The sequence below is a fragment of the Hemiscyllium ocellatum genome, chromosome 10 (assembly GCF_020745735.1).
Source record: "Hemiscyllium ocellatum isolate sHemOce1 chromosome 10, sHemOce1.pat.X.cur, whole genome shotgun sequence".
NCBI lineage: Eukaryota > Metazoa > Chordata > Chondrichthyes > Orectolobiformes > Hemiscylliidae > Hemiscyllium > Hemiscyllium ocellatum.
Window position 1 is genome coordinate 114,008,696 of NC_083410.1, and position 26,020 is coordinate 114,034,715.

The window sequence follows — 26,020 nt, forward strand, 5'->3', positions numbered from 1 at the left end:
ATTTCTGTCCATTTCAAAACACTACCTCTAATCCCATGTGTTTTAACTTTACATGTTGATGTCTTAGATGGCCCTTTGAGCCTGCTCCACCATTCATTGTGATTATGGCTGATAATCCAATTCAATTGTTTGTCCTCCATATCCTTTGATCTCTTTAGCTCAAGTGCTGTATCCAACTCCACTGGAATTCATGCAATGTTTTGGCCTTGACTGCATGATTATGTCTGATCCTCACACTGTTTTCAGATATTAAGTATTTTATATTGGACTCTAGCATTTTCCCCACTACCAATGTCTGCCTGACTAATCTATAATTCCTGGTTTGCTCTCATCCTCTATTTTTAAATAGATTGGTTACATTAACCCCACTCTACAATCTGTAAGAACTGTTCCAGAGTCTTGGAAGATGACCACTAATGCAGCCACAATGTCTACGGCCTCTTCCTTAAATACTTTGAGACATAGATTATCTGCTACTGGGGATTTATCAGTCTTCAATTCCATCAATTTCCCCAGCGAATACTGATTTCCTTCAGTTCATCCCTCTCATTAAATCCTGTATTCCTGAACATTGCTGGTATGTTGTTTATGTCCTTTGTGAACACAGAACCAAACTATGTATGTAGTTGGTCAACCATTTTTTTTCCCTATTATAAACCTCCCTGTTTCTGAAGGTAGGGGAGCTGCATTTGTGTTCAGTTTTTTTCTCTTCACATACCTACAAAAAGTTTTACAGTCAGTTTTTATGTTCCTGCAAGTTTGCTATCGTGCTTCAATTTTCCTTTCTTAATCAATCCCTTTGTCCACTTTTCCTGAATTTTAAATTGCTTCCACTCCTTGGATCTGTTTTTTTTCTGGCCAATTTCTGTCTGCCTGTTCTTCAGATCCTAATACTGTCTCTTATTTCCTTTGTACGCCATGGTTTGACCACCTTTCTCATTTTACTCTGTGGCTGACAGGAATGAGCAATTGTTGTCATTCACTTGTGCTCTTTGAATGTTTGTCATTGCTTTTCCATCATCATCCCTTTTAGTAGTGTTCCATGCCATTGTAATATCTATTATTTAGATTCAGGACCTTAGTCTCAGCATCAACTATGTCACTCCACCTCAATGACAAATTCTACCAAATTATGGCCACTTGTTCCACGAGACCTTGCATAATTAGATTGCTATTTATTCATTTCTCATCACAAAACACTCAGTCTAGGTCCAGAATATCATCCTGTACGCACACCAGAAATTCCTCCTCTACGATTTTGTTACTAATTTGATTTCCCCATTTGCATGCAGATTAAAGATGTTCTTTATTCCAAGAAGTATCAGTTCAAGTTGACTGGTGCAGAGGGCTACATGTAATCTGTACTTTGAACTCCTGCTATGATAATCCCATTCCTTTCCTGAAGATAATGGTTTCCAGAATGAACATGTCTTTTACACTTCGTAAACAAACAAATGGACAGACTGATATCTTGGAAAGAATGGTTCAGTGAGATTTTCCTAATGTACTCCACCCCATTTTATTTTTCTTGATGCACAGAATGATGGGGCTGATACTGTAATCAGTGCTATGTGTGAGAAGCCATGTTTAACTATGGTTGTATAACCAGTGAATTGGGTTAAATAATTGTACAACCTAATCCAAGTGCTGCAATATGGCATGGTAGATTGTAAGTGTAAATGTTAAGGCCAGTGGGAATTGCACTCTTTGACTGGTGCATGTGATTGTTTTCCAGAAGTAGCAAAAACAGTGTTTTGTGAAGTTTTCTGAATTGTACCAGTGTCTGTATAAATTTAATCCTTTGAAGAGAGCTCAGTTTAATTGAGACTGCAGTTTTGAGCAATACTGTAGTACTAAATCGCAAACAGCATAGTTTAAAATTTAGTCGTGATCCACATAATCTCTCACAGTTACCTCCTGGGACAGGACTGTGCATTGAAGCACTAAGCACATAGAATGTTCTGTGTACAAGGCGAAAGTGAGGGCTGCAGATGCTGGAGATCAGAGTCAAGATTAGAGTGGGGCTGGAAAAGCACAGCAGGTCAGGCAGTATCTGAGGTGCAGGAAAATCGACATTTCGGGCAAAAGCCCTTCATGTTCTGTGTACTCACAGGTGGTTCAGATGTTTGGACCATTCAAGTCTGGAAGTAGCACAGCGTGTTCATGAGGCCGGCTTATGTAGCATGCTTTAACGTCAAAGTCAGTCAGAGCAAAGTGTTGGAGAAACTCAGCAGATCTGACAGCATCTGCAGGAGAGAAATAAGGTTAATCTTTAGAGTCTAATATGACCTTTCAGAACCAAAGATGATTCTGTTTCTCTCTCCACAGATGCTGCCACACTTATTGAGTTTCTCCAACACTTTCTGCTTTCAGTTCAGAATTCCAGCATCTGTAGGATTTTACTTTTTTTATGGAAGTGAGTCACTTGCCCTAATATCGTCCAGTGTTTGCTGACATTTTCACTATGCATTTCCTTTCTTTTTAAAACAATTCCCTGTTGAAGCATGCAAGACATTCATGTAGAGTATCAGACACAAAGTCTTTTCAGAAGTAAAAATTTTGGAATGAATAAAACAGGACTGATTTGTTTTTGCCCATAAACCTGTATTTTTTTGAAAAAGCTTTCAGTCATCTTCATTTACTGGAATTATTTGCTTGATGATTTGGGCCTTTTTTTTAAAAAAGCATCATGTGTTTCTAAAAGAAATAAGTTAATTGGATAGGGTGCCACAAATGTTGCTTGACTATGTTACCTTGTCTACCTGGTCATTCTCTACATTTGCCTTTCATTGTGGATTACTGTTCACTCTCGAAGGGTGGAGCAGCTGTTTGCAACACTGATGTCACCTGAAGTCCATGTCCAAAGATGAAAACGTTGAATTTTCCCTTTTTACCTATTGGGTACGTTTGGTATTCTATTGTTCCAGGTGAGATTTGCTAACTTGACAAGGTGCTGAAACTGAACTTGGCACCTTAACTGGTCTGTTTTTTGTTCCGTCCCAAATTGGATAGTCTACATGTTAATTTCAAATTTCTGTTGGGTCCAATCAATGAAAACTCACAATTTGCAGGGAAATTTGCGAGAACTGCTTGGGAGGATTTAAACTAGTAAGGGGGGGGGTGGGGGAAGCTAGAGAAGTCATTGCTGGGTCGTTTGCTGAGATATTTGTATCATCAATAGTCACAGGTGAGGTGCTGGAAAACTGGAGGTTGGCAAACATGGTGCCACTGTTTAAGAAGGGTGATAAGGACAAGCCAGGGGACTATAGACCAGTGTGCCTGATCTCAGTGCTGGGCAAATTGAGGGAATCCTGAGGGACAGGATGTACATGTATTTGGAAAGGCAAGGACTGATTCGGGATAGTCAACATGGCTTTGTGCGTGGGAAATCATGTCTCACAAACTTGATTTGAGTTTTTTTGAATAAGTAACAAAGAAGATTGATGAGGGTAGAGCAGTAGATGTGATCTATGTGGACTTCAGTAAGGCGTTCGACAAGGTTCCCCATGGGAGACTGATTAGCAAAGTTAGATCTCATGGAATACAGGGAGAAGTAGCCATTTGGATACAGAACTGGCTCAAAGGTAGAAGGTGGTGGTGGAGGGTTGTTTTTCAGACTGGAGGCCTGTGACTAGTGGAGTGCCACAAGAATCGGTGCTGGGCCCTCTACTTTTTGTCATTTACATAAATGATTTGGATGTGAGCATGAGGTACAGTTAGTAAGTTTGCAGATGGCACCATAATTGGAGGTGTAGTGGACAGCGAAGAAGGTTTACCTCAGATTACAACAGGATCTTGACCAGATGGGCCAATGGGCTGAGAAGTGGCAGATAGAGTTTAATTATGGTAAATGTGAAGTGCTGCATTTTGGGAAAGCAAATCTTAGCAGGACTTGTACACTTAATGGTAAGATCCTAGGGAGTGTTGCTGAACAAAGAGACCTTGGAGTGCAGGTTCATAGCTCCTTGAAAATGGAGTCGCAGGTAGATAAGATCGTGAAGAAGGCGTTTGGTATGCTTTCGTTTATTGGTCAGAGTATTGGGTCCAGGAGCTGGGAGGTCATGTTGTGACTGTACAGGACATTGGTTACGCCACTGTTGGAATATTATGTGCAATTGTGGTCTCCTTCCTATCGGAAAGGTGTGAAACCTGAAAGGGTTCAGAAAAGATTGACAAGGATGTTGCCAGGGTTGGAGGATCTGAACTACAGGGAGAGGCTGAACAGGCTGGGGCTGTTTTCCCTGGAGCATTGGAGACTGAGGGGTGACCTGAAAGAGGTTTTCAAAATTATGAGGGGCATGGATAGGATAAATATGCAAAGTGTTTCCCTGCGGTTGGGGAGTCCAGAACTAGAGAGCAAAGGTTTAGGGTGAGAAGGGAAAGTTATAAAAGAGACCTATGGGGCAACATTTTCCACACAGAGGGTGGTATGTGTATGGAATGAGCTGCCAGAGGATGTGGTGAAGGCTGGTACAATTGCAACATTTAAGGGGCGTTTGGATGGGTATATGAATAGGAAGGGTTTGGAGGGATTTGGGCTGGGTGTTGGCAGGTGAGACTAGATTGGGTTGGGATATCTGGTCGGCATGGACGAGTTGGGCTGAGGGGCCTGTTTCCATGCTGTACATCTCTGTGTGACAACAGTATATTTAGTGGAGTATCTAATGTCCTTGTGTTGTTTATATGTGCCTCTGATAAAATAAAACTACCCAAAGCAAGAAGTGAAATTGGATCCAAAGCAATGAGGGGAGGCGACAACAAACTTAGCCAATAAAGTTAAGCTGGGCCCATTGTAATCAACAAACTTGTCACAAACTGACACTAAACGAGAGAATTCTGAGAGTTGTAGGGGGAATGCTGCCAAATTCGAGAATGACCGCTGAGCGTGGCTCTATTTTACTTTTGTCAGCTAGGTGACTGATTTTGAATAAGGTGTAGGATTAATTTTAATCTCTTAGCACAAATCATTAACTATACCCAAACAAGAATTTGCTGAATCAAATACCTATTCTGAAAGTGAGTTTTTACCCTGAAAATGACTATGGTCATTGTGGAAAAAGAGGCCACTGCTGGTTTTGGCTGCCGCACTTTAGTCTGTTTACATCATACTTTATAGCATGTCTGAGATATAATATTTCAATTCAAGACATTTGCTGGCAAAGTTAGTATTTTTGTTCATTCATCCATTTGCACAACTGTACTGTAATGCATTAAGAAAAGGCTTTCATATTGGTCATGATTTGGAGATGCCGGTGTTGGACTGGGGTGTACAAAGTTAAAAATCACACGACGCTCCGAAAGCGAGTGCTTCCAATTAACCTGTTGGGCTATGGCCTGGTGTTGTGTGACTTTTGGCTTTCACATTGATTTTAGAAGTCATGGAGATCATTTTTGTACAAACCGGCATATTTCATTTGACATGCAGTTGTGATCAGGATACTAATGAATTTAAGTTCCGAAAACTCTTTCGTAGTGCACCTCTGTGCCACAATATTTAAAAATAGTAATTTTCTGTTTTTGTGTTTCTGCTTCAGGGTGGAAAGCCATCAATCAAGGATCTATTTGTCGACCTCCGAGATGGACGAAAACTCTTAGATCTTCTAGAAGGACTCACAGGATGTGTGTTGGTGGGTTTCCTTTGCAGATAGCGTGCATTGATAAAGAATAGGACACTTCCTATTTTGAAATCTTTAGTTAAACAGTTATCACTTGTAGGCACTGAGTTTCTGTACTCTGCCTTAGAGCTTGGTCATCTGTAGAACTTCAACTCCAGTCAGTATCTTAAAGTACAGATGATTTCAGTTGGGGATAGTTTTGACCTGGGCAATATAAGAACTTCCTTGCCAGCCATGTTTAAAACTTCCACTGATCTTTGCCTGCATCTATTGAAGTTGAAATGTACAGAATAAAAATAGAAATTGCTGCAAAAGCTTGGCAGGTTTGGCAGTATCTGTGAAGAGAAATCAAAGTTACCGTTTCAGATCTCGTGATCCTTTCTCAGAACATGCTGCCAGACCTGCTGACCTTTTTTTTTTAGCAATTTCCGATTTTTGTTTCAGATTTACAGCATCCACAGTTCTTTCAGTTTTTTATTTTGAAAGGTATGAAATTTCTTTAGACTGCTTGAGGATATTTTACAGTTAATATTTACACTTGCACAGATGGTTTTGAAGTTTTTATGTTTACATTGAAGAAGTTTTATATCAGTAGTAATAATGTTGCTCCGAGGTGCTCAATCTATTAATATTGCACTCCTCTGCCCCTCTTGAAATAGAAGTCATAAGTGCTCTTTAAAGTAATTACCAGTTATATTAAGATTGTCTCATCCCTCCCACTTGTCGGTGATAAATTACTTTGTAATTCTCGAACATTTAACATGGAATAATTGATTCACTTACTGTGAGACAAGGTATTTCCCGGGTTGATTATCTATTTTAAGACCAATATGATGCTGGTGATGCAGTGGATGGACACAAGTGCAGTCTTTGCTTACATTTCCACCATGAGCATTCTTAAATTGTTAGTTATTCCTCTTGTCTCCACTCTTGAAAATGCTGCCTTTTGTTGGGATTTAATTCCCTTGGGGCTTGACACCCTTCAGTACCTGTCTTGGACAGCATTTGGCATATGAGAACTTAAATAAGTGGGTACTGGTGAAGCACCGGAGCACTATTCTTCTTGTTGAAGTCTTCCCACAATTGGTTAAGCGGGAGTAGGAACTGCCTTTAATGAGTGCTGTCTGTTGGATTTCTTCAGGGTCATCACAGCTTTCACTCTGCCTCATTGCTCACACAAATGGGGCAATGTGCATCAGAACTGGAAACCTCTACTTAATACTCCTTTTCTGGCTTCCTGTCCTGACAAACATCACTCCCTCACACATCCTCAGAACTGGTTGAAACTATTTGTGCTGTGCGATAACCTTACACTTATCCATATTATATTCCATGTATAATGTTACTGACCACTCAGCCTGTTCAAATTCCTTTGAAACCTGTTTGTGTTCTCACGACGTCCACTTCCACCTAGTTTTATGTCATTTCCAAACTTGGAAGTATTACATTTGGTGCCCATATCTTGATAAAAACTGTGAATAGCTAGGTTCTTGCGTTGTTCCTTGTAATATCCCTTTGGTCACAACCAGAGAATCATCCATTTATTCTTATTCTCTGTTTTCTTTCCATATGACAATCCTCATTCCAAGCGGTATATTTTGATTTTCTTTATTAACCTGTGTGGAGCCTTATCGAAAAGCATTTTGAAAATCCAAATGTACAATATTCATGGTTTCCCCCATGTACTCTGGTTGTAACATCCTCAGAAAATTCTAACAAGGTTGTAAAGCAAAATTTGCCTTTCTGAATTTAGTATTGTGTATTGAACTAGGATTAATTAATGATCTCCTAGTAAAGAATCCTCTTGGGATATCATAGCATGCTAGAATTTCAAATTCAGTTGAAGGATGAGAAACTGGAGTCCCACACTAACATTGTGAAGTTAAATAGAGGTATGAGGATAGGTTTGGCTCTTGTGGACTGGAAGGGAAGACTGAAAGGTAGAACAGTTGATGAGTGCTGGCAGATGTTGAAGGAGATAGTCAATTGATCCCAGCTAAAGAATATTCCAGAAAGAAAGAATGATTGTAAGAAGGAGAAAAAAAGTCTTGGCTAAACAAGGAAGTTAAAAATAATATTAAGATAAAAACTAAGGCGTATCATATTGCAAAGATTATCAAAAGCTTACAAAACACGTAATAAAAGAAGCAAAGGTAAATTATGGTGTAAAATTACTGCAAAATATAAAAAAAGCCATGATTGAATGGCAGAGTGGACTCGATGGGCTGAATGGCCTTACTTCCACTCCTATGTCTTATGGTCTCTCAAAATTGATATATTTTCTTGAAATAGTGGAATTTGGGTAGTTGTCTGTCACTTGTACTTTAACAGATTACAAAGCATTGTGAGTTTTTCTGTGTGTTTTGTTTAATTAGCAGAAGGGTTTACCACCATGACTTAACACTATATAGAGGAAGAGAGCAGCTGAAGTGAATGCTGGTTCCTTGGGGGATGAGAGTGGGGAGTTAATAGTGGGCATGCAAATGACACAGTCATTAAAGCAATATTTTGCTTTAATTTTCACGGTGAAGAACACCAGTACCATCCCAATTGTAACATATAATAGAGTAATTGAGTCATAGAGATGTACAGCATGGAAACAGACCTTTCAGTCCAACCTGTCCATGCTGAACAGATATCCCAACCCAATCTAGTCCCACCTGCCGGCAACGGCCCATATCCCTCCAAACCCTTTCTATTCATATACCCATCCAAATGCCTCTTAAACGTTGCAATTGTACCAGCCGCCACCACTTCCTCTGGCAGCTCATTCCATACCCTTATCACCCTCTGTGTGGAAAAAGTTGCCCCATAGGTCTCTTTTATATCTTTCCCCTCTCGCCTAAACCTATGCCCTCTGGTTCTGAACTCTCCGATGCTCCAGGGAATAGACTTTGTCTATTTACCCTATCCAAGCCCCTCATAATTTTGTAAACCTCTATAAGTTCACCCCTCAGCCCCGACGCTCCAGGGAAAACAGCCCTAGCCTGTTCAGCCTCTCCTTATAGCTGGCAACATCCTTTGTAAATCTTTTCTGAACCCTTTCAAGTTTCACAACATCTTTCTGATAGGAAGGTGACCAGAATTGCACGCAATATTCCACAGTGGCCTAACCAATGTCCTGTAGAGCTGCAACATGACCTCCCAACTCCTGTACTCAATACTCTGACCAATAAAGGAAAGCATACCAAACGCCTTCTTCACTATCTTATCTACCTGCGACTCCACTTTCAAGGATCTATGAACCTGCAGTCTAAGGTCTCTTTGTTCAGCAACACTCCCTAGGACCTTACCATTAAGTGTATAAGTCCTGCTAAGATTTGCTTTCCCAAAATGCAGCACCTCGCATTTATCTGAATTAAACTCCATCTGCTACTTTTCAGCCCATTGGCCCACCTGGTTAAGATCCTGTTGTAATCTGAGGTAACCTCTTAGCTGTCCACTACACCTCCAATTTTGGTATCATCTGCAAGTTTACTAACGGTACCTCTTATGTTCGCATCCAAATCATTTATGTAAATGACAAAAAGTAGAGGGCCCAGCACCGATCCTTGTGGCACTCCGCTGGTCACAGGCCTCCAGTCTGAAAAACAATCCTCCACCATCACCCTCAGTCTTCTACCTTTGAGCCAGTTCTGTATCCAAATAGCTAGTTCTCCCTGTATTCCATGAGATCTAACCTTGCTAATCAGTCTTCCTTGGGGAACCTTGTCGAAGTCCATACAGATCACATCTACTGCTCTGCCCTCATCAATCCTCTTTGCTCCTTCTTCAAAAAACTCAATCAAGTTTGTGAGACATGATTTCTCACGCACAAAGCCATGTCGACTATCCCGAATCAGTCCTATCCTTTCCAAATACATGTACATCCTGTCCCTCAGGATTCCCTCCAACAACTTGTCCGACACAGAGTTCAGTCTCACCAGTCTATAGTTCCCTGGCTTGTCCTTACCACCCTTCTTAAACAGTGTTTCCACGTTTGCCAACCTCCAGTCTTCTGGCACTTCACCTGTGACTATCGATGATACAAATATCTCAGCAAGAGGCCCAGTGATCACTTCTGTAGCTTCCCACAGAGTTCTAGATTACACCTGATCAGGTCCGGGGAATTTATCTACCTTTGTGTTTCAAGACATCCAACACTTCCTCCTCTGTAATCTGGACGTTTTGCAAGGTGTCACAATCTATTTCCTTACAGTCTATATCTTCCATGTCCTTTTCCACAGTAAATACTGATGTAAAATACTCGTTTAGTATCTCCCCCATTTCCTGCGGCTCCACACAAAGGAGGCGTTGCTGATCGTTGAGAGACCCTATTCTCTCCCTGCTTATCCTTTTGTCCTTAATAAATTTGTAAAAGCCCTTTGGATTCTCTGTAATTCTATTTGCCAAAGCTATCTCATGTCCCCTTTTTGCCCTCCTGATTTTCCTCTTAAGTATACTCCTACTTCCTTTATACTCTTCTAAGGATTCACTCGATCTATCCTGTCTATACCTTACATCGGCTTCCTTTTTTCTCTTAACCAAACCCTGAATTTCTTCAGTCATCCAGCATTCCCTATCCCTACCAGCCTTTCCTTTCACCCTAAGAGGAATATATTGTCTCTGGATTCTCGTTATCTCATTTCTGAAGGCTTCCCATTTTCTAGCCATTCCTTTACCTGCGAACATCTGCCTCCAATCAGCTTCCGAAAGTTCTTGCCTAATACCGTCAAAATTGGCGTTTCTCCAATTTAGATCTTCAACTTTTAGATTTGGTCTATTGTTTTTCATCACTATTTTAAATCTAATGGAATTATAGTCGCTGGCCAAAAGTGCTCTCCCACTGACACCTCAATCACCTGCCCTGCCTTATTTCTCAAGAGTAGGTCAGGTTTTGCACCTTCTCTAGTAGGTACATCCACATACTGAATCAGAAAGTTGTTTTGTACACACTTAACAAATTCCTCTCCATCTAAACCCTTAACACTATGGCAATCCAAGTCTATGTTTGGAAAGTTAAAATCCTCTACCATAACCACCCTATTATTCATACAGATAGCTGAGATCTCCTTACAAGTCTGTTTCTCAATTTCCCTCTGATTATTCGGGGGTCTATAATACAATCCCAATAAAGTGATCATCCCTTTCTTACTTCTCAGTTCCACCCAAATAACTTCACTGGATGTATTTCTGGGAACGTCCTCCCTCAGCACAGCTGTAATGCTATCCCTTATCAAAAATGACACCCCCCCTCCTCTCTTGCCTCCCTTTCTATCCTTCCTTTAGCATTTGTGTCCTGGAACATTAAGCTGCCAGTCCTGCCCATCCCTGACCTATGTTTCTGTAATTGCTATGATATCCTAGTCCCATGTTCCTTACCATGCCCTGAGTTCATCTGCCTTCCTTGTTAGGCCCGTTGCACTGAAATAAATGCAGTTTAATTAATTAGTCCAACTTTGTCCCTGCCTGCCCTGATTGTTTGACTCACTTCTGTTCTCAACTGTACCAGTCTCAGAATAACCTCTTTCCTCACTATCTCCCTGGGTCCCAACCATACTGGTTTAATCTTCCTGAGCAGCTGTGTCAAATTTCCCTGCCAGTGTATTAGTCCCCTTCCAATTTAGGTGCAATCTGTCCATCTTGTACAGGTCACTTCCACCCCAAAAGAGATTCCACTGATCCAAAAATGTGAATCCTTCTCCCATACACCAGCTCCTCAGCCATGGGTTCATCTGCTGTATCCTCCTATTCTTGCCCTCACTAGCTCGTAGCACCGGGAGTAATCCAGATGTTACTACTCTCGAAGATCTCCTTTCTAAATTGCTGCCTAACTCTCTGTAATCTCCCTTCAGAATCTCAACCTTTTCCCTTCCTATGTCGTTGGTTCCAATGTGGACAGTGACCTCTTGCTGGCCCCTCTTTCCCCATGAGAACATTCTGCACCCTCTCTGAGACATCCTTGATCCTGGCACCAGGGAAGCAACACACCATTCTGATTTTTTGCTGCTGACCACAGAAACATCTGTCTGTACCTTGGACTAGAGAATCCCCTAATACAATTCATCTCTTGGAAGCCGATGTACCCCTTGTTGCATTAGAGCCAGTCTCAGTATGAGAAACGTGGCTGTTCGTGCTATATTCCCCTGAGAATCCATCACCCTCTACATTTTCCAAAACAGCATACCTGTTTGAAACAGATATATCCACAAAAGATTCCTGCTCTAGTTGCCTACCTCTCTTACCTTTCCTGGAGTTAACCCATCTATGTGACTGTATCTGAGACTTTTCCCCCCTTCCTATAACTGCCATCCATCACATACTGTTGCAGTTGCAAATTCCTCATTGCTTCTAACTGTCTCTCCATCTGTCCATTCGATCTGATAAGATTCGCAGCCAGCAGCATTTATGGCAGATATAATCAGCAGTAAGTCTTAAACTCTCTTTAAACTCCCACATCTGACAAGAAGTACATATTGCTCTACTAAAGGCTATTTTTGCTCCTTCACAATCTACAGACCCAGAAAGTAACACCGTCTTATTCCTCTATAAACACTGCCCCAGGTTAAATTGATAGTTATGGCTTATATTTTAAGTTTAATCAAGGGCTATATCTCTAAAACATATAGTCAGGAAAGAACCCACTCTACTCACTACTGCAGACTTTTTGTAGGCCACACTTAAAACAACAATTAACTTATCTGATTCTGTGCTGTGAACTTCGCCCAAAAGTTCCTCCAAGATCAGTTGTGAATTTCACTATTGGTTAATTTTCCCAAATGAACTCCGATGTCCAGCAATACATGAATTCAAACAGCAAAGGCAGTGTCAGTTTCTTTCTCTCTCTCTTTCTTTCTCTCGTGCACTGACTTCACCATCTGAAGGAGCAGCTGTTAGCCAGAAATTTTTCCCGTCCTCCATCCTGTATTATGGAAAGTGAGGAACTTAGACCAATCATCACTACGAGGGAAGAAATGCTGAGCAAATGTTTGGGATTAAAATCAGAAAAGTTGCCAGGCCTATATACAACGGAATCTCAATTATCTGAAGGACAAGGCAGGGAGTATTTGGTTGGATTAATCGAATTCCTGATTATTGAATGCCAGATAACGTAAATTAGCCAAGCATGGGACCATGCAATCTTGCCAGATAATCTGATATTCGGCTAATCGAATGCTAGATAATTGAGGTTCCTCTGTACTCGGGTCTTAAATGAAGTGGCAGCACAGCTAGCGGATCCATTGATTATAATTTTCCAAAATGCCCTAGATGTGAGATAAATGCTAACATAACAATATTCCTTATTAAAGAAAGAAGGAAGCTAGAAAGTAGGAAATTGCAGACAGTTAATTTAAATTATTAGAATTTATTTTTAAAAAAAATACCAGGATGTTTGAAAATCAAAATACAATCCATCACAGTCAGCATGGTTTTATGAAGGATAAATCATGTTTGACTACTTTGCTGGAGTTCTTTTGAAGGTATAACAAGCAATATAGATATTCTGTAGATGTAGTATATCTGGTAATATGAGATGGGGTTGGGTAATTTACAGGTCATTCTTAGAGAATGTGACAGTTGCGTTCCTTTGCAACCTCGTGCCATAGAAAATAGCGCTGGAGAGGATTGCTAATAGACAGTGTTGTCATACCCGTTCAGTAGAATGTTTGCATTATCCGAACAGTGTCCAAACGATTTGTCATTGACATTCTATCCAATTTGCATTAATGAAGCACTTTATATCGAACGACCTGCATTATTCTGTTGGCTTACCAATAGAAAGTAGGGTGCATGGATAAATGGAGTTTTTCTGTTTAGCATGATGTAACTAGTGGGTTCCACAGGGATCAGTCGTCAGGTCACAACTATATACAAACTGTGCTAATAACTTAGATAAGATGCAGTTTAGATTCATTGTCACATGTACATAAATATACAATGAAATGTGTATTTCACGTGTTCTATGCAAAGTGTTACCATGCTCCAGCACCATCTTGAAACACTGAATATCGTGCAAAATATTGCTGCAATAGATTTCATCTTTCTCTTTTCTTCTTGTTCATCCTCCATTGCTCCTCCATTTGCTGCTTGAAATCAGCTCGAATCACTGAAATGGGCTCCTGGGTCTCTGTGATGTGCTCTGGGGTGTCTGTAATGGGGCCTGGAGTGTTTGTAACGATCCTCGGGATCTCTATAACTGGCTCTGTATCAGGCCTCCACCAGCACCACAATTGCAATTGCTGCATCTGAGCTAGAGCCATGGGCCTGGGGGTGCACAGATTCCGTACCTTCTGTTGCCCATTTACAGCTCCTCCAGCTGCTGCCGGAGGTCATTGGGGTCCTCAATTCATCCCTTTCGCAGATGCTTATGCTCCTTCAGAAGCCCGGGCCTAGCTGCAGACCTGGAGCCTTGGTTCAGCCTGTGGATTCGAGATGGGGAGTAAGCCTGGGACCTGCTCCTTGCTTGTCAGGAGGCCCTGGGCTGGGTTGGAGCTGTGTCTGGCTCGTTCTGACATTGCTGCTACTGTTGCTGGAGGCCTCCACCTTCACTTACCACTCTCCAGGCTTTAAAGAAAATAAAGAAAAAAGAGCAAAAGCAAAAAGAAGTAATCAAACAAAAGAGAAAGAAAGCAGACAGGCATGGACAAGCCTCAGCTCAGCCCTGTTACTCTGCCACCGTCTTGGAGAGGGAGACTTAGCTGCAAGGGTAGAAGGTAATACAGTCATACTTACAGATGACACCAAAATAGATGGGAAAGTAAGTTACACTGAAGAAATAAAAATTTTCCAAGTGGATGTGGATAGGTTAATTGAATAGGCCAACATTTGGCAGTTTAACATGCATAAGTTTTTGAGGTTATCCATTTTGGTCAGAAGAACAGAAAAGCAACTTACAATCTTAGTGGAGAAATTTCAGAGTGCTTCAGTGCAGAAGGATCTGTGTGTCTTTGTGCATGATTCACAGTAAACTAATATGCGGGTAGAGTGTTAATAACGATGCCAAATGGAATTTTGACATTTATCGCTAAAGGAGTAGCATATAAACTTAGAGAAGTGTTGCTACAACTGTACAAAACACTAATGGGAAATGGTGCTGCTGAGGCTGTATAAAACTGTGGTCAGACCACATCTGGAATATTGTGAGCAGTTTTGGACCCTGTATCTAAGGAGGGATGTGCCGGCATTTGAGGGGGTCCAGAGGAAGTTTACAAGAATGATCCTGGGTATGGAAGGCTTTTCGTATGAGGACTGGTTGAGGACCCTGGGTCTGTACTTGATAAGAGTTTTGAAAGGTGAAGCGAGGAATCTAATTGAAACTTACAGAATACTGAGAGGCCTGGATAGAACATAGATAGAACATAGAAAAGTACAGCACAGAACAGGCCCTTTGGCTCACGATGTTATGCCGAGGTTTAATCCTAATGTAAAATAAGATAACTTAACCTATGCACCCCTCAACTCACTGCTATCCATGTGCATGTCTAGCAGTTGCTTAAATGTCCCCAATGACTCTGCTTCCATCACCACTGCTGGCAACGCATTCCATGCATTCACAACTCTGCGTAAAGAACCTACCTCTGACGTCTCCTTTATACCTTCCTCCTAATATCTTCAAACTATGACTTCTTGTACCAGTCAATCCTGCCTTGGGGAAAAGTCTCTGGCTATTGACTCTATCTATTCCACTCATTATTTTGTACACCTTGATCAGGTCTCCTCTCTTCCTCCTCCTCTCCAGAGAGAAAAGTCCGAGCTTATTCAACCTTTCTTCATAAGGCAAGCCCTTCAGTCCAGGCAGCATCCTGGTAAACCTTCTTTGCACCCTTTATATCTTTTCTAAAGTAGAGTGACTAGAACTGGACACGATATTCCAAGTATGGTCTCACCAGGGAGTTGTAGAGCTGCAGCAGAACCTCACGGCTCTTAAACTCGATCCCCAAAACACATATGCCTTTTTTTTGTAAATATATTTATTAGCAATTTTTAAAAATTTTACAAATACATAAAATTATTGAAAAAAACAATCAATCACAAATATCAGTAAAATAAAAAAAACACAAATTACAATACAACTACTATCTACTAACCTACTCTATAATACAAAGCAAACCTTAACACTGTGCAAAACAACACCAAAAAAAGAAAGAATAGAAAAAAACCCAAAAAATACAAAACAGCTATGCTTGACGCAAGGCTCCCAAACAAAGGAATGGGAGCATTGTATATGTACCCGTATTAACTCGGGAGACCCCCTCCAAGGCCCAGGGCTTGACAAATCTAATCATCCTGGTTAACCAAACGCCCTAGTTAAGATAATTGATAAATCTATACCCAAATAACTCAAGTAGAGCTGCCATGTCTTATAAAAGTTGTCTGTTATGTGGTGCACCATGCTTGTGAAAAAGTCCAAGGGAATATGCTCCATAATTAATTTCTGCCATCCGAACAAGCCCAGTGGGTTCTCAGGCGCCCAATTCATCAGAATATTCTTCCGTGCACAGTGTGCAAAAATATTAAATAGTTTCTTCCCATGCCCATCTAAAGATGGTAAATTCAGTAGACCTAAGAGGAGAGATATCAGGTCTATTTTGACTTCAGTCCTCAATACTCTCCCTATCTCTCCCACCACAGCAATAAACACTGAGCCTGTGGCATGTCCAGAAGCAATGGCTAAGAGTACCTACATTTATTTTACATTTGGGGCACACTTAAGATGCTCCCTTTTTAAACTTTGCCAAACGGTCTGGTGCCAGATGAGCCCTGTGCAGAACTTTTAACTGTGTAGTGCATGTCCTGTTACAGATTGAGATCTTTCGACTATTCTCCCATATGTTCTCCCATGTTTCAGAAGAGATCTCCACTCTCTTCTCTTGCTCCCAGACCTCACATAACCAGTTAATATCCTGCCAGGCCCTGCTACCCAGCAAGCGATAGAAGGCACTAACCGAAAGGGTGCTTGTGGAGCATAGCAACAACTTCTCTGTATCAGGCTTATAGGGCTTAGTGAGAAGTGTAATCTTCTTCTGGATGAAATCCCTAACCTGAAAAAAACAGAAAAGATCTCTGCTGGACAACCCGTATTTGCGGATCAGTTGCTCAAAAGACGACATAACCTCCCCCTCAAACAAGTCTCCCAAACTAGAAGCTCCTTTTGTTGTCCATAGTTTGAACTCTGACTCCATCATCCCTGGTTTGAACCCTGGAATGCCAGCTATAGGTATAACTGGTGAAGTCTTGGATAAACAACCCTCACTCTGATGCATCGCCCTCCATGCCTTGACTGTACGAATGACAATAGGGTTCCGGCAGTGGTCCATAACTGTCCTCATCTTATCCACGATCAATAGGTTAATAAGAGGGCACTTTGCTTGGGAGACCTCAATATCTAGCCATATTGAGTTTGGATTGTAACCTACCCAATCGCTGACACAGGACAGCAGGGAACTCAACTGATACCTTCTGATGTGTAGGAAATCAACTCCTCCCCCTCCTTGAGGCAGCTGCAATTTAGTAAGTTTGATGAGGGACTGTCCACGATGCCAGATAAAGAAACCAAACCACCCCATAAGCTTCCACAGCATTGACCTGGGAAACATTATAGGGAGCATTTGCATGGGATAAAGCAAACGAGGAAGAACATTCATCTAAATCCAGCTCATCTTTCACCTGCTCTAATAATGTGAACGGATGATTTTTCTGGATAAGTACTGCCACTCCCTACTTTTAGTAGTAAAGGACGAAAAGAATACCCAGTCATAACCCCCCTGTTGTAATTTCAGGTGTTCCCCATCATCAAAATTGGTTTCCTGCAACAAAGTGATATCAACCCTTTCCCTCTTAAGGCTAGAAAGCATTTTTCTCCTTTTAACAGGCGAATGACTTTCCTTAATGTTTCAGGTGCACTATTTAATAAGACACTTCGCCATTTCAGACACCCTTGAACCCCTCGGAGGGAGAACCCTGCTTACAAAGCGCCGAGCATAAGTAAATAAAGACTCATAGAATCGAAAAACTGTATATATAAAAACTACTCTATCATAACTATTAACAACTATTACTACCAAAAAACTACAAAGAAAACCAACTATAGAACCTTGAATGGAAGACTCTTCCCCCTGCCCATAGAGGGCACTCACTCTGCCCATCCCCTCCTTCATAGCTCCTTCAAATCTGGACTGTGCCCCAGCCTTAGGCCAGACAAAAAAACAAGGAGATGATCCTTAAATCAAAAGACAAAGTCAGGATGAGCCCTCCACGCATCCCTGGCTTTATGACACTCCTACTTGTGACTAAAAGAGAAGCAGAACAAACAAAAAAAAGGGAAGAGAGACAACAAAGAACATCCGCAAAATTTCCCATCAGAAAATCCAGTTATCAAAAAAAATTGGAACAACTTATTCCAAAGTCTTTTCCCCCCTTTCCAAAAAGGAAATTATTAGGGAGAAAGAAAGGAATAAAAAAAAGGAAGGGAAAACATGGGGAAAGATAGAAAAGAGAACAAACATTAACTGTATTCTTCACGCCAATCTGTCTATTTTAAAGTGTCCACAAATCTTTTAGCCTTATTCTCTGAGTTAAGTGTATAAACTGAGTCCTCATGACTGAAACAAAGTATTGCAGGGTATCTCATGGAGTACTGGATGCCCAGGTTCCTTAACCTCTTTTTAAGTTCATTTGAAGGACTTCTTCTTTCGGATTACAGCTGCTGAAAAATCCTGGAAAACCATGATTTTTGACTCTTGTACAGCAGCGCCTGCGGACCTTTTCTCAGGGATCTGGAAGCTTCTATAACCTTTTGCTTGTCCTTGTATGAGTAGAAGTGCACTAGGATCAGGTGGGGATGCTGCACCGGTCCTGACCTGTGCACTGTAATCTGATATGCCCTTTCAATCTGAAGCCTGCTGGACTCCATGTGAAGGCCCCAAAACTTTGGCAGCCAGTTTTCAAAGAAACTGACTGGCTGCTCACCTTCCTCACCTTCAGGGAGCCCGACAATTCGAAGATTTATCCTCTGACCTCGATTTTCGAGGTCGTTGATGTGGTTTCGCAAGGCCCACACCTCTTGCTCCAGCACCTGGATCCGACTGGATGAACACTCCATTGCAGCTTCCAAGGCCTTAGTTCGACTCTCCACCTCCTCCAGCCTCTCCCCGAGGCCCTGGATCTCCTGCTCATGCTTCTGCAGCATGGATGTAATAGGTTGGATCTGGGCACGAATTTCCCCACGGATTTCCTCAATCGCAGCCGCAACTTTCAAGGTAAGTCTCTCCATCACTGCAGCTAATTTGTGAGTCTATCAGGTCCCTGGTGGGTTCAGGAGAGGCTGCTGCTGCAGTCTCTGGAGTGGTAGGTGCTGCAGGGGAGCGTCCTCCCTGCTGCTGTTTGCTTGCTCCTTTTCCCTTTGGCATCCTTCTCACTCCCAAATATTAACAAATATGTGTTCTGTAAGGTTTTAAACTAATATTTCCACCACATAAGTTGGCCAGGGATGGCAAAAAACACTGGTATGCCTTGGCAATTAGGCAAAGCTGTTCACAGCAGTCCTACAGAATCGCCACCATCTTGCTGAGTCCCACCATATGCTTTTTTAACAACCCTCTCCACTTGGGTGGCAACTTTGAGGAATCTATGTACTGCACACCCAGATCCCTCTGTTCTTCCACATTGCCAAGAATTCTGTCTTTAATCCTATGTTCAGCATTTGAATTGGACCTTCCAAAATGCACCACTTTACATTTATCTGGGTTGAACTCCATCTGCCATTTCTCAGCCCAGCTCTGCATCCTGTCTATGTCGCTCTGCAGCCTGCAGTATCCCTCTATACTATCGATGACACCTCCAACCTTTGTGTCATCTGCAAATTTACTAACCCACTCCTCATCCAAGTAATTTATAAAAAACTACAAAGAACAGAGCCCTTCGGGTCCCCACTCAACACTGACCTCCAGGCAGAATATTTCCATCTACAACCACTTCTGTCAGCCAACCAATTTTGAATCCAGATAGCCAAATCTCCCTGTATCCCATATTTCCTGACTTTATGAATGAGCCTACCATGGGGAACCTTATCAAATGCCTTGCTGAAGTGCATATATACTGCTCGACCGTCGTCGACCTGTCTTGACACCACCTCAAAGAACTCAGTAAGATTTTTGAGGCATGACCTGCCCCTCTCAAAGCCATGCTGACTGCCTTTAATCACACTATGCTTTGCCAAATAGTCATACATCCTATCCCTTAAAATTCTTTCCAAAACTTTGCTGACCACAGACCATAGAGTGGATGTGAAGATGATGTTTCTACTACTAGGCGAGATGAGGACCAAAGGCACAGCCTCAGAGTGATGAGACAATTGTTGAGAATTAAGATGAAGAATTTTTCAGTCAGGGGATAGTGAATTTGTGGAACTCATTGCCACAGAAAGATGTGGTGGCCAAGTCATTGAGTGCATTGATTAGAAAGAGGATCAAAGGTTACAAGGAGAAGGCAGGAGAATGGTACTGAGAAGCATATTAGCAATGGTCAAATGGCAGACCAGACACAAAAGGGCTGAATAGCCTAACTCTGTCCTTTTTCTTACAGTCTTATGAGACTACACCTGAAATATTGCATACAGTTTTGGTCCCCATATTCAAGGAGGGATGTAGTTGTATGGGAGGCAGCTCAGAGGAGGTTCACTAGATTGATTCCAGAGATGCGTTGTTTTATGAAGAATAATTGAGCAGTTTAGGCAGGTTGTATGGAGTTAAGAAGAATGACAGGGGATCTAACTGAGGTCTTTAAGATGCTAAAGGGGATTGACAAATTAGATATAGAAATGATTTGGAGATGCCAGCGTTGGACTGAGGTGTACAAAGTTAAAAATCACACAACACCAGGTTATAGTCCAACAGGTCTAAATGGAAGCACTAGCTTTCATCAGGTGTTTGTGGAGATGTAGAAACAATGTTTCCTCTTTTAGGGCAATAAGATCAGAGGTTGTAGTTTCAAGATAAAGGGTAGCTGATTTAAAACAAATGAGGAGAAATTACTTCTCTTAGTGTTCTGAATCTGTGGAATTCACTATCCAGAGTGCATTGCATGCTGTGGCATTGAGTAAATTTAAGGTGGAGATAGGCAGATTTTTATTTAGTAATGTGTTGAAGGGTTATGGTGAATGGACAGGAAAATGGAGTGGAGGCCAAGAAGAGATCAGCCTTGATTGCATAAAATGGCAGATCAGGTTTCAGTGGCTGAATTGCCCATTTTGACTCCATGTTTTCATAAATCAGTGTTGACCATGTTCAATTGTTAGAGCCCTCACTGATCTTTCATTATTTTCATTTTATTCTTTTATCAAGTTTTGGTTTGGACCTGGGAACTGTGAGCAAATGGTGACTTTAGGATTGTGAGTAACAGCTTGTTTGAAAAGAAAAACAGGCCAAAAAGATTTTGTTTCTTTGTGAGGTCAAGCTTGGAAGTTAATTACTGGTTGGTTCCTGATCGAGGTTCTGCAAATGCTTCATCACCAGGGGAGAGTATTATGTTTAAAGAGATAATTGAAGTTGGCTACTAACAAAGTCAATACCTGGAATTGGTTCCAACCAGTCTAAAAAAGACATTATGTGCAAACAGGTGGCAGCTGTTGAATGGTAACTGGTATCTCCATGGAGGGAATGGTTAGTCTATCAGGGAGTGATCAGAGTTTGAATCAGGTTTTGGGCTTTTTTCTGTAAAAAGGGGATCCGGATATAGATGCTACAGCATTAAGGTTTGAACGCTTCCTGCCTAACCTCCCAAGAGCAGCTTTTGGAATCTCAGAATAGAAAATTGAATCCACAGATTCAATCAATAAGCATATCGACCTGGACCCAGTATACCGGCCACTGCAGCGGACAGCTGGAACTGACAACCGGAAGTGGCAGATACAATTCACTATAAATACCGGAGGAAACATCATAGAAGCGCTTCCCAGGAGGCTCCCAAACACTGAGGATGTTACCTAGACAGGGGACGAAACGTCTGCAACACAAATTCCAAGCTCGGTGAATAGAACCACAACAACAACGAGCACCCAAGCTACAAATCTTCTCCCAAACTTTGAATAGAAAATAAGTAATAAGTGTGACTGCCTTTATCTGAATGAAGTGTAAAGGTTATCCTGATCAATATTTTTAGAAAAATTGTTCAAGAAACTGTCATCTATGCCTGTGGTACAACATGTTCTAAAACCACCTAAATTATCTGTTCAGTTTTTTATTTTCTTGTATTTATCTCTTAATTGTGTGTTTGCGCATCTGTCTTTTGTGTGAATGGGGCTGAAATCAAAGGTTTTTTGGTTAATAGCTAAACTCATTAGATGACTTTGTTTAACTTTTGCTGTGCTAAATTTACTATACTGTTAAAAAATTGCTAAGTCTTTTGTTTAAGTCACAAGCTGATGTCTGGGATTGATTATTCAAAAGTCTGGTTCGAAACATTGCAGTCAATTTTGAGGGTCTTCAAAGATTTAAATTTTACTGTGTTGCGAAAATGGGGGGGGTAGAAAGACTGATGTGATTTGCCTGTCTCGTTGTGTCATAACACAATCAGAATAATTTCAAATTCTTCATTGTAGATTATTATATTTTCCCTATTACTGATGACATACTAGACCTGGTGTTGGGGAATGAGCCCGGCCAGGTGGTTGAAGTTTCAGTAGGGGACTACTTTGTGAATAGTGATCACAATTCCCTAAGTATTAGAATACTCATGGATAAAGACAAGAGTGGTCCAAAAGGAAAAGTGCTAAATTGGGGGAAGGCCAACTATACCAAAATTTGACAGGAGCTGGGGAATGTATATTGGGAGTAGCTGTTTGAAGCTAAATTCACATTTTCTATGTGGGAGAAGATACTGAAGGATAGGATTCATTCCCAAGTGGAAGAAAATGGGCTTATCAGTGATAGGCAGCATGGTTTGTGCAGGAAAATTCATGTCTTACCAACTTAATAGAATTCTTTGAGGAAGTGACAAAGTGATTGATGAGGGAATGGCTATAGATGTAACATATATGGACTTAAGTAAGGTGTTTGATAAGGTTCCCCATGGTAGACTGAAGTCACATGGGGTCCAAGGTGTACTAGCTAGGTGGATAGAGAACTGGCTGGGCGACAGGAGACAGAGAGTAGTAGTGGAAGGGAGTTTCTCGAAATGGAGAACTGTATCCAGTGGTGTTCCACAGGGATCTGTGTTATAACCGCTGTTATTTGTAATATAAAAAAAATTTGGATGAACGTATGGGTGGTCTGTTAGCAAGTGTGCAGATGACCGAGATTAGAGTAGTCAGATAGGGAAAGGGGACGACTGTCAAAGAATACGGCAGAATATAGATAGATTGGAGAGTTGGGCAGAGAAATGATAGATGGAATTCAATCCGGGCAAATGTAAGGTGATGCATTTTTGAAGATCCAATTCAAGAGTGAACTAATCAGTAAATGGAAAAGTCCTGGGGAAAATCGATCTACAAAGAGATCGGTGTTCAGGTCCATTTTTTCCTGAAAGTGGCAATGCAGGTCAGTAGGATGGTCAAGAAGGCAGACAGCTTGCTTTTCCTCATGGGGTGGGGTATTGAATTTAAGACCTGGCAGGTCATGTTACATTTGTATAAGACTTTGGTTCGACCAAATTTGGAATACTGTGTACAGTTCTGGTTGCCACATTTCCAAAATGATGTGGATGCTTTGGAGACGGTGCAGAGGGGGTTCACCAGGATGTTGCCTGGTATGGAGGGCGCTAGCTATAAAGAGAGGTTGAGTAGATTAGGCTTATTTTCATTAGAAAACAAGAAGTTGAGGGGGGAACCTGATTGTGGTCTACAAAATCATCAGAGGTATAGACAGGGTGAAGAGCAAAGAAAGTTTTTCCAGAGTGGGCGACTCAATTCTTAGGGATCACAAGTTCAAGGTGAGTTGGGAAAAGTTTTAGGGGAGATAGACATGGAAAGTTCTTCATGCAGAGAGTGGTGGGTGCCTAGAACACATTGCCAGCGGAGGTGATAGATGCAGGAACGATAGCGTCATTTAAAAAGTGTGGTCTGCCAGAGGAAGTGGTGGCGACTAGTACAGTTGCAACATTTAAAAGGCATCTGCAGTGAGTATAGGAATAGGAAATGTTTGGAGGGAGATGGGCCAGATGCTGGCAGGTGGGATATCTAGTTGGCACGGACGAGTTGGACCGAAGGGTCTGTTTCCATGCTGTACGACTCTATGACTCAGTTTCTAGACAGATACGTGAATGAGCAGGGAGCAAAGGGATACAGACCCTTAGAAAATAGGCGATAGGTTTAGATAGGGGATCTGGATCAGTGCAGGCTTGGAGGGCCAAAGGGCCTGTTCCTGTTCTGTAATTTTATTTGTTCAAACTAACAGGTTTATATGTTCCCTGTTTTTTTGTCTTCCCATTTTTAGATGAAGTTAAATTTACAACCCTCCAATCTGTAAATGCCATTCCAGAATCCATGGAATTTTGAAAGAGAGTTACTCATGTTTCCTTTTTAAAAACTTTTCTTTCCTTCAATAGACCAAAGAACGTGGCACTACCAGGGTACATGCTCTCAACAACGTCACCCGAGTGCTGCATGTGCTACAGCAGAATAATGTAAGTTGTTTCAAATATCTAATCTTTGCTTCCTTAAAATTTAATTGGGATGTATCAAATTTTGGTTACATTTCAGCATGGACAAATTTTTACGATCAACTAATTGATTAGCAAGGTTAGATCTCATGGAATACCAGGAAAACTAGCTTTTGGATACAGAACTGGCTCAAAGGTAGAAGACAGAGGGTGGTGGTGGAGGGTTGTTTTTCAGACTGGAGGCCTGTGACCAGTGGAGTGCCACAAGGATCGGTGCTGGGTCCTCTACTTTTGTCATTTACATAAATGATTTGGATGTGAGCATAAGAGGTACAGTTAGTAAGTTTGCAGATGACACCAAAATTGTGGTGCAGTGGACAGTGAAGAGGGTTACCTCAGATTACAACAGGATCTTGACCAGATGGGCCAATGGGCTGAAAAGTAACAGATTGAGTTTAATTCAGAGGTGCTGCATTTTGTGAAAGCAAATCTTAGCAGGACTTATACACTTAATGGTAAGGTCCTAGAGAGTGTTGGTGAACGAAGAGACCGTGGAGTGCAGGTGCATAGCTCCTTCAAAGTGGAGTCACAGGTAAATAGGATAGTGAAGAAGGTGTTTGGTATGCTTTCCTTTATTGGTCAGAGTATTGAGAACAGGAGTTGGGAGGTCATGTTGCGGCTGTATAGGACATTGGTTATGCCACTGTTGGAATATTGCGTGCAATTCTGGTCTCCTTCCTATCGGAAATAAGTTGTGAAACTTGAAAGGGTTCAGATAAGATTGACAAGGATGTTGCCAGAGTTGGAGGATTTGAACTACAGGGAGAGGTTGAGCAGGCTGGGGCTGTTTTCCCTGGAGTGTTGGAGGCTGAGGGTTGACCTTATAGAGATTTATAAAATTATGAAGGGCATGGATAGGGTAAATAGACAAAATCTTTTCCCTGGGGTCAGGGAGTCCGGAACTAGAGGGCATAGGTTTGGGATGAGAGGGGAAAGATATAAAAGAGAGCTAAGGGGCAACTTTTTCACTTAGAGGCTGGTACGTGTATGGAATGAGCTGTCAGAGGAAGTAGTGACCGTTGGTACAATTGCAACATTTAAGAGGCATTTGGATGGGTATATGAATAGGAAGGGTTTGGAGGGATATGGGCCGGGTGCCACCAGGTGGGACTAGATTGGGTTGGGATATCTGGTTGGCATGGGTGAGTTGGGTTTGTTTCCATGCTGTACATCTCTATGACTTTATAACCTTGAGAACCACCTTTTTGCATGGCCTAACGTTATAATGTTTAAGGTTCGTGCGAAGATTTGTAGCTCGGGTGCTCATTGTTGTGGTTCTGTTCGCCGAGCTGGAAGTTTTTGTTGCAAACGTTTCGTCCCCTGGCTACCATACATCAGGAGCGTTTCAGAACTGACAGCCAGACTACTGCGACCCTTAGGACTCATAACGGCACACAAACCAACAGCCACGCTCAGACAACAACTCACTAGAACAAAGGACCCGATACCCAACATGAGCAAAACTAATGTAGTTTACAAAATACCATGCAAGGACTGCACAAAACACTATATAGGACAAACAGGAAGACAGCTAACAATCCGCATACATGAACATCAACTAGCCACGAAACGACACGACCAGCTATCCCTAGTAGCCACACACGCAGACAACAAGCAACATGAATTCGACTGGGAAAACACTACTATCATAGGGCAAGCCAGACAGAGAACAGCCAGGGAATTCCTAGAGGCATGGCATTCATCCACAAACTCCATCAACAAACACATCGACCTGGACCCAATATACCAACCACTACAGCGGACAGCTGAAA

At 41.6% G+C, this 26,020-nt stretch overlaps 1 protein-coding gene across 11 annotated transcripts in view; it reads left to right on the forward strand.

Annotated features, from left to right (window-relative positions):
- The window catches only part of LOC132819922 (utrophin-like), a 751,240-nt gene that overhangs the window by 105,091 nt on the left and 620,129 nt on the right, over positions 1 to 26,020 (forward strand). For 10 of the 11 annotated variants that reach the window (XM_060831897.1, XM_060831902.1, XM_060831903.1 and 7 more), the window contains 2 exons: positions 5,535 to 5,627; positions 24,135 to 24,212. In XM_060831897.1, the coding sequence (XP_060687880.1) occupies positions 5,535 to 5,627; positions 24,135 to 24,212 (171 nt within the window). The remainder of the gene's footprint in view (positions 1 to 5,534; positions 5,628 to 24,134; positions 24,213 to 26,020) is intronic. The other variant, XM_060831905.1, reaches the window with a different exon arrangement.